Source organism: Malurus melanocephalus, unplaced genomic scaffold (assembly GCF_030028575.1).
Source record: "Malurus melanocephalus ecotype Western Australia unplaced genomic scaffold, MMel_1.1 scaffold_130, whole genome shotgun sequence".
NCBI classification, from domain to species: Eukaryota; Metazoa; Chordata; class Aves; order Passeriformes; family Maluridae; genus Malurus; species Malurus melanocephalus.
In genome coordinates, this window is record NW_026623362.1 from 369,604 (window position 1) to 384,927 (window position 15,324).

General features: G+C 44.0%; 1 protein-coding gene and 1 long non-coding RNA gene across 2 annotated transcripts in view; one reads left to right on the forward strand and one right to left on the reverse strand.

Annotated features, from left to right (window-relative positions):
- The window catches only part of LOC130576196 (serum paraoxonase/arylesterase 2), a 14,562-nt gene extending 11,770 nt beyond the window's left edge, over positions 1-2,792 (reverse strand). Inside the window, exon 1 of the mRNA XM_057370662.1 lies at positions 2,673-2,792. Coding sequence (XP_057226645.1) covers positions 2,673-2,746 — 74 coding nt within the window. The 5' untranslated portion in view covers positions 2,747-2,792. The remainder of the gene's footprint in view (positions 1-2,672) is intronic.
- A 62-nt stretch (positions 2,793-2,854) lies between these two features.
- On the forward strand, positions 2,855-12,677 carry LOC130576197 (uncharacterized). The gene is made up of 3 exons (XR_008965642.1): positions 2,855-3,037; positions 9,849-9,947; positions 12,564-12,677. It is a non-coding gene; the product is annotated as an uncharacterized LOC130576197 (long non-coding RNA).
- Positions 12,678-15,324: the final 2,647 nt, after the last annotated feature.

Genomic DNA, 15,324 nt, shown 5'->3' on the forward strand with positions numbered 1-15,324 from the left:
ATTTAACCTAACATAGTGGCTCCTCTGCATGACTATCATATGCACGTGTTGAGGCTGCTGCTCCAGCCACAGGAAATACTGTATGCAAAGATCCCATAGCAAAACCTTGTCATGTTTATGTTATACTTTTAGGCATAAAATAAATATACTTTATTTTATAAACATAAACTGAGCGGGAGTTATCAGTCAGTGATATGAAAAATATGTCATACAGTCGAGCACTGTGTGGTATGTCAGTCCTGCTTTTTTTCATCACTTAAATATGAACTGTAAATTGCTTCGGTGCTGTATCATTGACATAGGTTGGTAACATAAGGCCAAAAGAACYGAAGAAAACCAGTGAAAAGTGCAGACGACAGGAAGGGAAAGGAGCCAAGTTCAACCTTCCCCAGCCCTCTCTCCCAGCACAGATGAACTGGCAGAAATTACGCTGGCTCCCAGCCCACAAACAGCACAGGAGGGGTACCAGCTGCCCCCTTGCCCACCGACATCCTGGCACAGCCAAACCCACCAAGCACCCAAGGGTGGCTCAGGGTGATCCTGCTTCAAACTTGCACTGCTGCCTGCTTAGGGCTTTTCCCTTCCCTGCTTTCATCAGCTTTTCCCAGGCAGGCTGCAAGCCACCCTGAGCCAAAAGCACAGCAGGAACTCAGCCAGCAGCCGGCAAGGGACGATGATATCCCAACAGCATTCCCAGGGAAACACTTCATGGGCTGGAATGAGAGTAATTCAAAAGGACACTAGTCACAAGCCTGCAGCATACATAGAGGCTTTTCCAAAATGTGTCGGTTTATCTAGTTCAGACAGCCCCAGCCACCCAGCCAGATGGCCCAGATTACTAACTGGCCATTCTAAGAATGGCTTGGAATATAGAGGACCTGCAATATGTGCAGGATGCAACTTCAAAACAAGCAAGAATTCTTTGTACTTGGTACAACTCCAGTACATGTGTCCTTTTCCCACACGGTTTCTCTTCCCAGTTCTAGTCCTACACCTGATGTCCTACTTCATGGGACAGACCAGAGGCTTTTCCTTTCCTTCAGCAGGACCCTGTTGCATATTCAAAGACTTCTCTCTTTTCCAGTTTTCTTCATCTCTAGACTAACAAATCCTGGTTCTGGGTTTGTTTTTTGTTCGTTTTTTTTTTTGTTGTTGTTGTTGTTTTTGTTTTTTTTTTTACAAACGCAGAAGGAACTGCAAAACGTCTTTGCTGGATGCCTGCCTTTAGGGTGGGGGATGAATAAGAGACCCTTGGCAAGAACTAACACCACCCACAGTTTCTCCTCTCAAGWCTGTGTTAAATTACTTTTAGAGTACTTTGTGATCTGAAGTTGTGTGTTTCCAAACTTGGCAACTGTCTTAAAGACTGCTTGTACATTGCAATTCGCAGAAAACACAGCAGACARGAAAAAAACACAGAGAGCTGCAGAGACAGGGGTGTCCTGTTTCTACACAGAGATTTGCCTTTACCAGATTCCTAATATTTCATTTGTTCATTTGATTTGGAGGAGATGTGGGGTCTCCTGCTCTTCACAGCACTTTGAAATGGCTCATCCCCTAAAGCCTGGGAATATTTTCCAGTTCTGCTATCCCAGYTTATGCAACTCCAGGGCAGGATGGCCCTGTTGCGACCATGGTTATCAGTGGATTTAGTGCAATAGGCAAACACATCCATGCCTGGTACCAGGGTCCAGGCAGTAAAGCCCTCGTTCTGTTATTATCTACAATTACTATCTACCCAAAGTTCAATTAGTTGGATGTCATTGCTTTGGAATCAGGGATTTGGAGTCCTTGTGAACATAAGTCAAATTATAACAACTTAGTCACCTTCCAATACAGTGACTCACCATCACTTTTGGACCTGAAAGGACTTGTCACCCATTTGGTAGCTTCCAGGACAGAAGCTGCTGTAACACCAGTGCTCACATTCATSCCTCATGGCATGAGGTGTATGATATGGAGCATGATATGGCTGGGTATTTCAGCTCACAGCAAGTGAGGTCACAATTTAGGACCACCAAAGTCTGTRCTCCATCAGCACAAACCTCATGAACATAGGGGATACTGTTACCCAGAGGTCAGCTTTGGTAGAACACAACCCAAGTTTCTGGCAAACTGATTTCCTCTCTCTGTTTGGCCAGTCAGCAGGTGATGAGGTAAATTTGCAGACAGTGCTTTTGGCACATCCCTATTACTTGTAGCCTCWGTAAAAAGAGAGGTACCAGTCCCCTGCCCCAGAGTACCTTGCCCCCCTTGCTCCCAACATCATCCTGGGGAGSATTTCACATCCACTCAGTGCAAAAGGCATTTCCGCTGCATAAACTCTCCCGAAGTTAGTTTGTGCTGAAGCAGGATGAAAAGGGCATCACAGTGTCTGCATTTTCTCTGGGGAAAAACGGTTCCCTTGAAAATGCTGACATCAATGACGGTGATGATGACGAAGAACCCTTTCCCTCCGGCTGACATTGCGCTGATGCGAGGGCAGGTGTCCGCTGAGTTGTGCCCGAAACCGGGAGCCGCGGTGTCCGCACGCTCGGAGGGCGGAGGGGAGATCCCCCCGCTCCCGCCCGGCTCAGCCCCACGGCGGGACCGGCCGCCACCCCCACCCGGGGGCTCCTCAGCCCCGTCCCCCCGGCACCGGCACCCGCAGCTCCCAAACCCCTCTCACCCACCGAAAGGCCAGCAGCCGCTCCGCCGCCAGGGCTGCCGCTATCCCGACGAGAGCCACCGCCAGCAGCTTCCCCATGGCCGCTCCCGGCTCCTCCGCGTCCCGTCCCGTCCCGTCCCGTCCCGTCCCGCCCCCGGGGCTGCCTCCGTGGCCCCCGCCCCGCCCGGCCGTGCCCGCACCGGCGGCACTGCCCGCCCGCGCCCGGCCAGACGGCGGCACAGGGCCAGGCAGCGGCTCTGGGCGCGCTCCGTGCTACAGCTCCCGTGGGAAACGCCGCTGGACCAACTTCCAGCTCTGTTACCMTACTAAAACATGCATTCTACACAAATGAGTGTGTCAGACCAAGCCTGCGTGATGCGGAATGTTCAGGTAYGCCTCATACTGAGATGTACACGCTGATATGTGTGCACTAAYACCCACGTTTCCCCCCTAAATGATRCTTCTTCCACTGCCACTCTYCCCCCAGTATCTTTCTCCTCTGTGCAGAAGGGCTGCAGARCCCACCCTGGGGCTCCAGGTCTCCTCCATGCAGCAATCTGCTTTTGCATCATCTTCCGTGTTGGCCTCTCTGTGCTTTCTGCTCTTTGGGGGTACACACTTGGCAGGTTAATGACCTCCCTCCGCAGTTATCTCTCCCTCCCCGGAATAGTGAATGTCCTCATCTGGATACATTCCTTTGCACTTTTATGAATGTCTGAGCAATCACTTAAAGGGGTTTTCTGCTCTTCTTGCCCTTAAGGCCAAGTAGATGCTCCACTATAGAAGTTCTTCAAGTAAAATGTGTTGGGGAAGAGGAGGCACACCAGAATACCTTTTCCCCTCAGTTTTGGAWTACTCCTTTTCCCTTTTCTGGTCCTTGATTACTTTGAAATTATAGGGAGATGAGGTTTCTTGGGAAGAACGTCTGGAGTTGCTGTGACCCAAATGCAGGATTTGCAACTTGGCYCTTATTGAACCCATACCATTGGCCCCAACCAATCAATCCAAGCTGTTCMAATCCCTTTGCAGAGCCTTCCTACCCTCCAGYAGGTCMACACTCACACCCAGCTTGGTGGAGTTGTCTTGAACTTACTGAAGGTGCAGTAAATCCACACATCCAGACAAATAGATGAAACAGGACTGGCCCAAATACTGAGCCCWAGGGTGCACCACTCATGAGTGGCCAAAAGCTGGATTCATGTCCATGAGCCACCACTCTCTGGGTCCAGCTATCCAACTTTTTACCCATCCAAACCCATCCTATCCGTGAGCAGTAGCTCCAGGAGAATTCTGGCTGAAATGAAGGCAATGGATTTATAAAATCTAGGTAGACACACYCACAGCCTTTCCTTCATCCACCAGGTGGGTCACCCTGTCATAGGACACCAGGCTGGTCAAGCAGTACCTGCCTTTCACAAACCCCTGCTGGCTGAGCCTGATCCCCTGCTTGTCCTGCACATTCCATGTGAAGGCGCTTAAGACGATCCCTTCCAGGATCTTCCCTGGCACTGAAGTCACTGGCAGGAATGGTTATAGTCAGGCATTGCAGCCCTCCAGTGGTGTGACCCCCTCGGCCCTGTCTCCATGATGGCAGCTGTATCAGCTTTTCCTGCTGCAGAATAACTWCTTGTTCCTCCTGTTTATTGCCTGTGCTGCATGGGCTGGTGTGGWTGCTCTTCATTTGGGCTGTTGTTCCCGCTGCCTTTTTGGGGGTAGAAGCCCTAAGTGCTGCATGACCATTTTCACACACTTCTGTGATTTCTGTACCTCAGTGACCCCTGCATCTTTGCTGCCACGTGGGTCTGCATCCATCCCCATCCCCCTGCCACAGAGGCAGCAGACTGAAGGAACTTGGCAGCACACCATCCATCAAACATTGATGCACTGCCTCCAGGCTTATCTCTAGCAAAACTGCTTTGATCCACCTACCCCTTCAAATSTAGTTTAAAGCTCTTCCAATGAGCCCTTCTAACTGGGAGAGGATTGTTGAGATCAGGCAAATCCCGTCTGTCACAAACAATCCTGATGTCATGAAGATTGACCCATGAGAAAAAAMCCCAGATTCTGCTAGTTTCTTTTCTCAGGTTTCACACCAACACTGTTTTCCTAGCATAGTGTTTTTCATTTATTTATTGACACCGCAGTTTAGTTTGCAAGAGCATATGCTGCTCGCTGTCTGGAGCTCAGTTATGGGACGAGGTGGGTGCAATTCATCTGATGAAATGTTGGTGTCTGCAAGGGAGATGAGGACATCAGAGCTGGTCAGAAGATTGCAGGAGTGGCCATACTGTGTCAGATCAAGGGTTCATCTGTCTCTATAGCTGACAAAGGCAGTAAACATGGGCTTAGTAAGAGTAACGAAATGGGGGGCAAGTTGAATAAATCCCCCAAGTTTCTTTCATAGGTCTTAATTCTTTTCAGCTTAGTAGGATGAGCTTCACCTTTCTAGTAATCCTTAATAGATCTATCATTCAAGTACTTCCCTGTCTTTCTTTGAAGTGAGTTGTGCTTTTAYCACATTTTTTTGCTGATGTCAAGCTACCTAGGCACCCTGTATGGTCATGTGAAGAAAACAGTTACTTTGAGGTAGCAATTAATATAAAAGGTGCCTAAAATAGATAAAGAAATCTTTCCTGAGAAATGGTCATTTCTCAGAATTCACTGGAAAGGAGTCTACAGTGACTAATTCAAGTGCAGAATCTGCTCTGTGGATGCCTGAAGGTGGATGGAATGAATCTCCCTTGAAGTCTCTGCTTATCAAGTCACCCTTGACTGAAGGAASACTCTGGGCTTCTCAACAGCCTGCCTCTTAAGCCCATCCCAACCCTGGGGTCTGCCCAAAGGCGCTGTCAGCATCGGCTGTGGCTTGCCATCCCCAGCACCCCCCGGCTGGTCAAGAGGCTGCAGCAATGCTGGAGAACTCTTGATTGCTTTTCTATTGCAAATCCCCCTGTGGTATTTGCWTTGGGACACTCAGGAGAGACCTGGGGGTGACCTCCTGCCACACAGTGTAATGACAACAAGCAGGAATGAGTTGTGTGCCTGTAATCAGCTGGAGGGGGATATKTACCAAGCCTGGGAGTGGAGTGAGTGAGCAGAGCAGGAAGGCAAGGAAAGGCTTAAGCTAATTTAGTAATTTAGACTCCTCCACAGTCAAGGAAAGAAGATAAACCCTCAGTAAACACATCCAAGGGTTGATTTATTCCATCTGGGAAAGCATGCATGAAGTAGGACAAGTAGCAGACTGTGGRTGCCTAGGCTCCCTCTCTCCCTGTCTCTCCTGGCTGATGGAAGAGAGACAACTTACTGAGAAGATAAAGGGAGCATTTAAATTACTGAGGGAAAAGGGAAATTTTTCTAYTAAAATTTTGGAAGTCTTAAATCTTTCAGTTGTAAAAGATATGCCCTTTACATGTGCTTCTGTATCACRTATCATCCTCTTTTTGAGCAGGTAAGATACAGAAGCTGCATAGACACAGATTTGGATTTCACAACAAACTATTTCAAAATGCATCATTCTTGAGTCATTAATGAAACACAATGTGTTTTACCAAAAAACTTTAAATAAACCAAACTCTCTTTTTATCCAGATTTTACTCTCTTTTATAATGATGTTAATCTGAAGTAAATTCAATATCTGCCTTGCCAAAGTTATTTACAATAAACTTACACTAAAGATTAAAGGCCAGAATATTATTCTAGAGCACTTTTGGGGTGCTTATCTGACAAAATACAAAAGCCTACAATGCAGGTGGGATAGCATTAAGTGGATCCTTGAGTTCATGGAGGGCACAGGGAGCCCAAAGCTCTGGAGAGCATAGAGGGCATGTCTGATCAACAGCTTGTGAGGAGTCAGGCAGTGCTCAGTGACCCTGAGCTGCTCTACATATACTGAATTAAATCCAGAAGAGGACATGTGGGTGTGAAGACAAAGAAGATGCTGCTATATTTTAACTGTAGAAACAAGCAGAAGATGTCAACACAGTGTGGAAATGTCCAAGTCCAATGAGATCTTAAACCAAACTTGCTGGTTTTGCTGAATGCAGATGACAAGGCTGGGTTAATGTAAAGGCCACATCCATCAGATTGCTGCTGACGTGCAAGTGCTGAACTAGCTTCAGGTAAAAATAAAAACTGGCAGGCAAGAAAACTGCTTTCCACAAAACTAGGCAGAAATCGCAAGMAAAGCCTGTGGTTTGCCTGCTGAAACATGAGGGAAAAGGCTTCTAAATCTGCAGATCATAGAAATGACATGATTCTCTACAAATGCTGTGGCTAAAARCCACTTTAATTTTATTAGCTGATCAAATGGAGATTGCAGATAGTCTGCTCAAATATCTCAGCAATTTCTTAAACCTTGCATTCTTCAGCCCTGCTAAAGCCACTTCCCGGCTCCCCATTCAAAAACTGGGAGCAGAGTTTCCTACAGCATCTGAGCCATTGTCACAGAGCAAGGCAAAGTCCCTGCTCAAACCCCACCACTGCACATAAACACAGTGTCACCAACCAGTTAGAAAACGTGACTTCTCCACTATCACCTAACAAAGAGAYTGGTACCTCAAGGCATTCAAGGACACAGTTGCATGGTGCCTTTTACAATGAAAAAAGGTAAAAACACTCCTGCTGTGACACCAAGGTACATTGATTTTCTCAACTGCTGAGAAAAATACCTGTCACAATGGCATTAGTGTATTTGTGGGTGTTAAAAAGGCTTTTGCAGAAACAGTCTGGCTTTTAGCCCTGTCCTGCTTCAAAGTGAGTAAAAGCCTCGACCTAGCCCTTGTGGAGCTGGCTGAAGATTCCAGCCTGCCAGCCATGAGCAGCCCAGAGGCRTCTGCATAAATTTGGGTATGCAAATAAATCTCTGAGTATATTTTGGTTCTTTCGTGGTGGTGTGAGGTAATGAAAATGTTCTTAGTGATGACAAGATGTCAGAACATRTCACTGTCAAAAACAGCCCCAAGCAAGGCTCTGTCCTAGCCCAGCTCTTGTTTAATGCCTTTCTGCAGCAGATTTTGTTGCTGCATCTGGAAGCASCAGCAAAGCAAGCTGCTTTAATTATTTTATAGGTGGCAGAATTGCTAAACTGGAGAGATGCCAGGCTAAATCGAATGTCAGAGAGGTCCTCTCAGGCAATCTGCCCTTTGGTGCTGACAGTGTGCTGGGTGTGCAGGACAGTACTGGTGGTTTAGACTGKACTGCCACAGTTCAGCCCTGTCACAAGCATAAAGAAAATAATGCTGTCTTTTTCCAGCCAGAAGCATGCTGAGCCAGTAGTATGCCTTGGCAGCACAATCTTTCAGCCTTGCAGGTGAAATTTTGCTATCCTGGCAGCAAGCCCCTCAAACACTGTGACTGATAATAAGTTGCTGAGCTGAGGGAGAGGGCCATGTGGCTTTTGAAAGATTAAAGCTGTGTATGAAAGCAAGGAGGCTCCTGACTTCAAAGACAAGTAAAGGAGAGCATGTTCCTGTCATTATCACTCCTCTGTACAGAAAGGACTCTGAAGCAATGCACGATTGCTCTGACTCTCAGCCCACTCTGTGTGCACTMCTTTCATACACTTGCAAATAAAAAAAACCAAAGTCAATGTCCTGAATGCTGAGATTTGATCCACTGTCAAATATTAACCACTGCCAAAGACCTGTGGTCTTAGGTACGCTGGTGTGAGCACTGGYGCATACATCAGATACATGTGTTGCACACAGTTGTGCTCTGGTGCAAAATACAGTCCAACAAAACCTTATAAATGCATCARCACCGATTTTTAATTATGGCATCAATTTCACAACACGAGAGGCTCACTGCTGATGCCATCATAACATCTCACCTACATGGAACAACCCAATGACACAGCAAAGGACTAAGAGGGAAAGGCCCAATTCAGCTTACCCAGTGCTACCCCTATTTATTTATGCATYGTAACTATCAGTGAAATTTATCAGAGGGGGGAGAAAAGAACAACTACAAACTCCTGAATTTTCAGGATACTGTATCTCAGTAAAAAGATACAAAGCGAGATCTAGAAATCKAGAAGATTTCAAATTACTTCAACACAAAGGGAGAAAATAGCCCTGACTTACAAATTTAGTAACAAACAAGAAAAAATGTTAAACACATTGAGCTGTGATGTTTTCTGCTATAGYAAAGTGCAACTGTGATGAAGAGTATGAGTATATAAACTTTATTTACAAAATGTGGACTTCTCAGATTGTATTGGCACTCTGAAGCATAAAAAAACCAAGAGGAAATTGAATTCTAGAATGAACATGGAAGCACACATATCATCATAGTTCATGAACTGTATTTCCTACACCAGGTTTGTCACTTTCTAGGCTGCCCCATTTCTACCCAGCCTACCTGAAAATGTATATGATTGTAATTCCAGTATAATAGCACCTAGAATTACTTAATTTTATGTCACTGTTCCAAGTCCTGGTTCTAGTGTTACTGGGGCTGCTTCAAATACACAAGTGTTGATGTTGGTTATGGAGGTTCTTCCATGACACAAAGGCAAGTAGACCTTCACACTAGACTGTTCTGGTGGAGCATGCAATTCTGATGCTGTGAAATGCACTTCATACTTCTTCTTCATCAGAGACATGATGACCTGAAACTGTACAGGTGGATTGGGTTTGTATGCAAATTGTAGCTAAAATATTGGGGGTTTCAGATAATCAGAAGCAGCAGAGACCCAACTTAACATCCTTGTCTCTGGGTGAGATGGCATCAGGGGTTCAGTAGTTCCGTTTGGCCTGACCCCCCTGTGTTCACTGAGTGACAGAGCCACTCTCCTGTCCTGTAGCTTGCTTCACATTCAGCTTCATGTTCAGCTGCAGTCATGTAGGAAGAGCAAGGAGTTCTGTGAGGGAGCTCAGAGAGGTTGAATTGAGGTCTCTCCTTCACCAGGGAGGGCATCACAGCTGCAGGGAGAAGCCAGAGCTGCTGTGGTAGGGAGGTTGTGTGTATGGATAAAACTGCACACAGCCCCACACTGCTGGTTTTATTGTCAGTGTATAAAACAAGAGCTGACAAACCTGAGAGCAGCCTTGCAGTTAACAGCCCTTTAGCAGGGGGAGTATTTCTAGCAGAAGTGTTTTAGAGACCAAGACGGCAAAATAGAAGAGCCAGGACATGAGAAGTAATAGAAACAACTTCACTCACATTTTTGGGGAGCTTAAACTAATTGCAGTCTTAACAGGTACCTGTCAGTCAGACTGTGCTGCTGCAAACCCAGCCTATGAGCCAGCCTATGAGCAAGAGGAATGACATTGTTTTCAGTGTGAAGAACTTTACACAGGTATTTGATTGGTTTTGTTTGTGTCTGGATTTGTTTTCTCGATTTTCAAACCTTTCTGGTAAAAATGATGTGAAAACCAAATACAGTCATAAAGCAATGACTTCCGAAAGTAATATTATGATCTAATCCTTTGGGTAAACAAGGTGGGAGAGACCACTAAGTATTATAGAGTGTGCACTGAGAGCCTGGTCCCTACACAGAGTATGATTACTTATCCTTCACTGGAATTAAGGTAAAAATAAACACAAAATCTTCCAGCTAAGATTTAGTTAGCTAAAACAGCAAACTAAAAACAATAATAGCCCTGTAGATTAGGCTGTCTGAATCATACACACAGTAAATCTGAAAAAAATCAAGAGATTCTTGCACTATACAGCTAAATAAGTAACTCCACCTATTTGCCCTGATAAAATACTGTCAGRTATAACAATATATGGATATATGTACAGTATCATAACAGGGCATAGAACCATATAAAGATATCACTCCTGTGGAATCATAAGCTGTTTGACTTTTTTCTTCAAGCATAAACTATGAACAGGTAATGGAAAAAAAGAATGTAGGACCTAATCCAGCACTTACTGAAATCCTTGAAAGCTGCTACATCATAGCTTCTTCTCTGCAAACAAGTGCCCAAGGGCAAAGAACGTGGCCTTGGTAGCACCAGAGCCTTTATAGCATCCAAAAACAACACCCCCCCCAACCCTGCCTTCTGCTCTCTGCTTTCATGGAGGAGGTGTCACATGAGTGGCCAAGAGAGAAGGCACCCCCAGGATGCTACAGAGCACATCAGGTGTTGACATTCATGTTGCTCTCAACCTAATTCTGCTCAAGAGCAGTACCTGAATCACATGAGGTTCTGAAGTACCTTCTAGAAGAAGGTAGATTTTGTTTTTTCTGACTAATATCATCAGAAAGGAAACAAAGTGGAGCTAGAGAGTACACAGCATTGAGTATTGCACTCTTGACACCCAGAAACTGCATTTCTCCTCATGTCTTTGGGGTACCTCAGATGGCTGGTCCCAGAAGCCCTCCAGCAGGTGGGCAGCTTCAGTATGTGGTATCAAAGCAACTAGAATTTAGCTGGCGACAGTTTTTAGGAGACATTACATACTTTTTTCCTTTGGTTCACCTTTTGTTCTGACATGAGCAGAAATCTGAAATTTAAAAGCAAACAGCTGATTTCTATTGTATAATAAGAAAGCAGCAATGGTTATATTTTAAATCTTTGATCAGAATCTTTGAGAGAAGCTTAACATTTCTGATCAAAGTGTGGAGGTTCATAGAGCATGTTACAAATTTCAACCACATTAACTTGACTTACAGATATCAGCATCATGAACAAGAAATAAGGCCACGTACTTTCACCTTTCAGCAGTCCTATAGAGAATGGTCAGAAGGCTGTAGACCACTCCAGCAGTACCTGTTAAAATGTTCTTGTGGTCTGCTACTGAGATCTCATCTCAATATGTACATTCTGATTTTTTAAATTCTAAATTCTATACTTATGTAAGTGGGTTTGGCAGGTGAGTTCAGGGTTTTTTTCATATTAGCAGCTTCAAAACTTGTTGAATTCATGTTTTCTTATAACCTTGTGGCACAAGTTTGCAATCCAATAAAATTGCACATGGTTGGAGTTTTCCACCCACTTTCTTTGAAGGCTAGGTGGGGCTTCAACAGTTGTGTGAAGTACCTTCACTGACACAGCTCCGTGCTCTGCAAAGCTCAAAAGAGATTATGGACAGATGAGTCTGCTGGGCTCAGGCTGGCCTGGGGGCTTCTCTGCACCTCGGGTCAGATGCAGCCACGGGCACTTGGGTGTCCCTAGAGAGAACACAGGAAAGGACACCCATCACACCTGGCATTGTCAGCTGGAGACTCAAAAAAAAAAAAAAATATATATTCCTGGCTCTTGCTTGCCGCTTTCTCCAAGTTTTGTGCCAAGAGTCTAGTTTTGCTCTGAGATCTAAAATGCCTGAAGTCTCTTGGAGATTGTCCAGGGATTTGTCTCCAATTCCTACCTTTTCCTCCCCCTGGCAGTACACTGGACACTTTTAGGTGCAGATGCCACTAGATTGCCATCACAGTTCCATGTGTTCTCCCAGGGTGCTGCTCACAAGCAGGCTTTGGGTGTTGGGAGGAAATTTTTGGGCAGGAGTTCATTGGGAGCCACAAACCTCCTTCCACCTCTCACTTTCCCCAGGGATCATCTGCACTCAGTCCCACAGGCATTAATGGCCAAACTGGGGCAAACACAAACATTTCGACCCTTCCATCCTGGGGCAGATTTTTCCCTTTGAACAGCCCTGCTTTGGATGTCAAACAGCAGCCACAGAAATGGGCATTGTCACAAAAACCTTCCTCAAAATGTTTCCTCTGACATCCATTGGATTGCGAGCACTTTAGATATTTACTCTCACCTTTTGCAGTACCAACTTTCTTAGAGTTTTTAACATGAACAATGCATACCACGTGTAAGAAAATAAGTCAGAATTCTGTAACGAGGGTTTGGGGAAATTTGTCTTTTTGTGGGTCATTTTAAATGAGACCAAGAAAGAATGTCCTTAGAAGGAAAAGTCAGATTTTTTTCTAAACGCAATTCTCTGACTTCTGCAGACCTCTCCTTTGGGAATCAGATGATCAGATCTTTCAGCACACTTCCAGTTGACTCAGAGGTGAGCAGTTAGGTGGATTAAATAAAAAAAAACAAACCCATAGTCTGCTGAATAGCACAACAGATTTTGTATCACAATTTCATTTAAGTGTTAAGTAAGTAAAAAATTTAATTAATAAAAGGAAAGCAGTAATGTTCTATTTCTGGATAGTATTTGAAAGCAGTTTCTAACATCACTGTGGCACATACCTTATTTACTAATTAACTTTTATTTCTGCATATTATTACTAAGCATGTTCTAAAAATCAACTAACTTATCTAAATATTGATTAAATTACTGCCTTTGACAAAAGTAATTTCATTTACTACTAAAAATACTCTCCTATGAAGGGTATTTGTAACCCTCTTTTATTTGGCTTACTTTATAACCAGATTTATAACCCAGATTATATTTGGTTTASTTTACACTTAATGTTTCCAGASTATATCTGATCTGGTTTTGATTTCMATCTTCTGACACATGAAATTGCACTCTACAAGTGTTTTCACACACTCATGCAGGAGAGAACATGACAAATTCAAGAGTCAGGTGTTTATGCTGTGGGTATCAATGTTTGGGCAAAAGAGGAAAAATATTTCCTTGTCTTAGCTGAGCATTGGCATGCTGTAAGAGTCTCATAATCCTTCAAACTATCTCCCTCTGGCTTGTGTCTGTCTTTGAACAGTTTTATTTGCTTCTCTGTGCCTACCAAGGAAATAAAAGTCTCATCTTGAGAAAGGTGATGGCAAAAGCAACTGGATCTCCACTCTCTACTTATCYTTGCTTCAGAAATGTTCTTGTGTGTCTCCCAGGTAAAAATCTTCTTTAGGTGGAGAGGATACAGTAATGTGCAGGGTCATTCACCTGTTCTTCTCTTGGAGAAGCTATCTCTTTCAAGCAGGAATAAAAACACCACTCTAAGTCACCATTTCTCAGAAGGAAGTACATTATTGACAAGATTTGTGCTGCAACAGAGTGATAAGTGGATTGATTTTTTTAAAGGTTTGGTTATAAAGAATCATCTTGAAATATCAAGACTTTTCTCCAAGTGCTTTTCAGTGTTAGGTGCAATTCACCAGATCTTTGACATGACTATATTGATACTAAAAGGTGGCAGACTCCCAGGGCTTTTGATATTTCAGCACTCCTTCTCATATTAGGTCTGGGTAATCTGTTGATGACTAAGAAAGCCCACGGTGTGCAGCAATGTATCTTCCTGTTTCTTACATAATGATTTAAAAGGAAGAGCCAAGTCTTGATCTTTATTTTAAACTCAGTTAGAACTCTAAATGATTTAATTGAGAATATGGTTGGAAAAGGAAAGACTATAAAAAGAAGAAGAAGAAAAAAAAGCTAAATGAGGACTTGGCCCAGAGAATGCAGGAGAAAAAATAAAATGAAGCAACATAAAGCCTACATCCAATGCCTAGACAAAGCTACTGAGAAAGTTATGATTGGTCACTATGGCAACAGATTTTTAAATGGAAATAAAATGCTTTTAATACTGCAGGCACATTTTTCTGTACAGATCTAGTAAATTAACTCAGACTCATTAAAGGGATTATAATTTTATAATATGTATTCTATATAATGTTGAAAACAGCAGTACACCAAAAAATCAAAATATAAATAGCTATAAGACGTCGATGTTTTTACCATATTACTGGTTTAGTCATTCAGAGGCTCAGGAGGTAAATGGCAACATCAGTTATTTTCTTTCCTCRGGGAATATTTTAATAACTGGTGTAAATCAAGGCAACTGTAAGCTTAAATGAGAAATATTTGCGTTTATTTTCTTGGCTTATATACTAATGGACTTGGGGTGGTGAATAAACATATTAAGCTCCATTCCATGATGCAAGAATTTGTTCACACACCTTCCACTCCACAGTGATGGAGGTGATTCACTTCTCACCCCCTTTGCTCTGCGTCCCACACAACAGCATCGAAGCCGAGCCAGCCTTGCATCATTCATGAACATTTTGGATATCTGTCAACAACAGCTGGAATTCCAGGATTTATCCTGGCCACTACCAATAAAAACAACATCTAAGGTAATGTGCACATCCTGGTTTAGACTAACACAGCCCTATTGTCACTTCTGCACCTTGGAACTGGATCTGTTGCGCTGGGGAAGGTGGATGCGACACACCGAACGAGCAGCTTTAGCAGCTCACCGTGCTTAGAAATGGAGCCAGCAGCACCCAGCATCAGTGACCGATTTATCAGCAAAGGGTGGCAAGCACAGGCAACAGCAGAGATTGAAAACATTAATCAAAAGCGCTGGCACAATCCCGTGGGCACACGGTGATTATGAAGCCACGTCAGACCCGCACTGTCCCTGCCTCTCTGCTGCCTCCAGCTGTGTTTGTGATGCACTGCTTAATTTGTGATAYCGCCTCTTCCCTCTCCACACGTTCACCCTTTCGGCAGATTCTTCCATATGTTTTATTTCAGCCTTGCTTCAAACTCAGTCCTTCAGAGCAGAAATAGTTAGATTCCCAGGCCAGCAAAGAGCCGGMTCTGGTGGCTGTTCAAAGAATACCAGTACTGCTTCTGCTGAAAGTGTTTGTATTCCTTCCTACATCAGCGTTTTGATCCAAAAGGACTGGCATTTTAGAGCAGTTCCAGAGCTGGAGATCCTTCCACACTTTGGCTGTTTGCCTGTCCTAAAACTCCTGTCATTTTATTCAGTATATAACATYAAAGAAATAATTTAATGT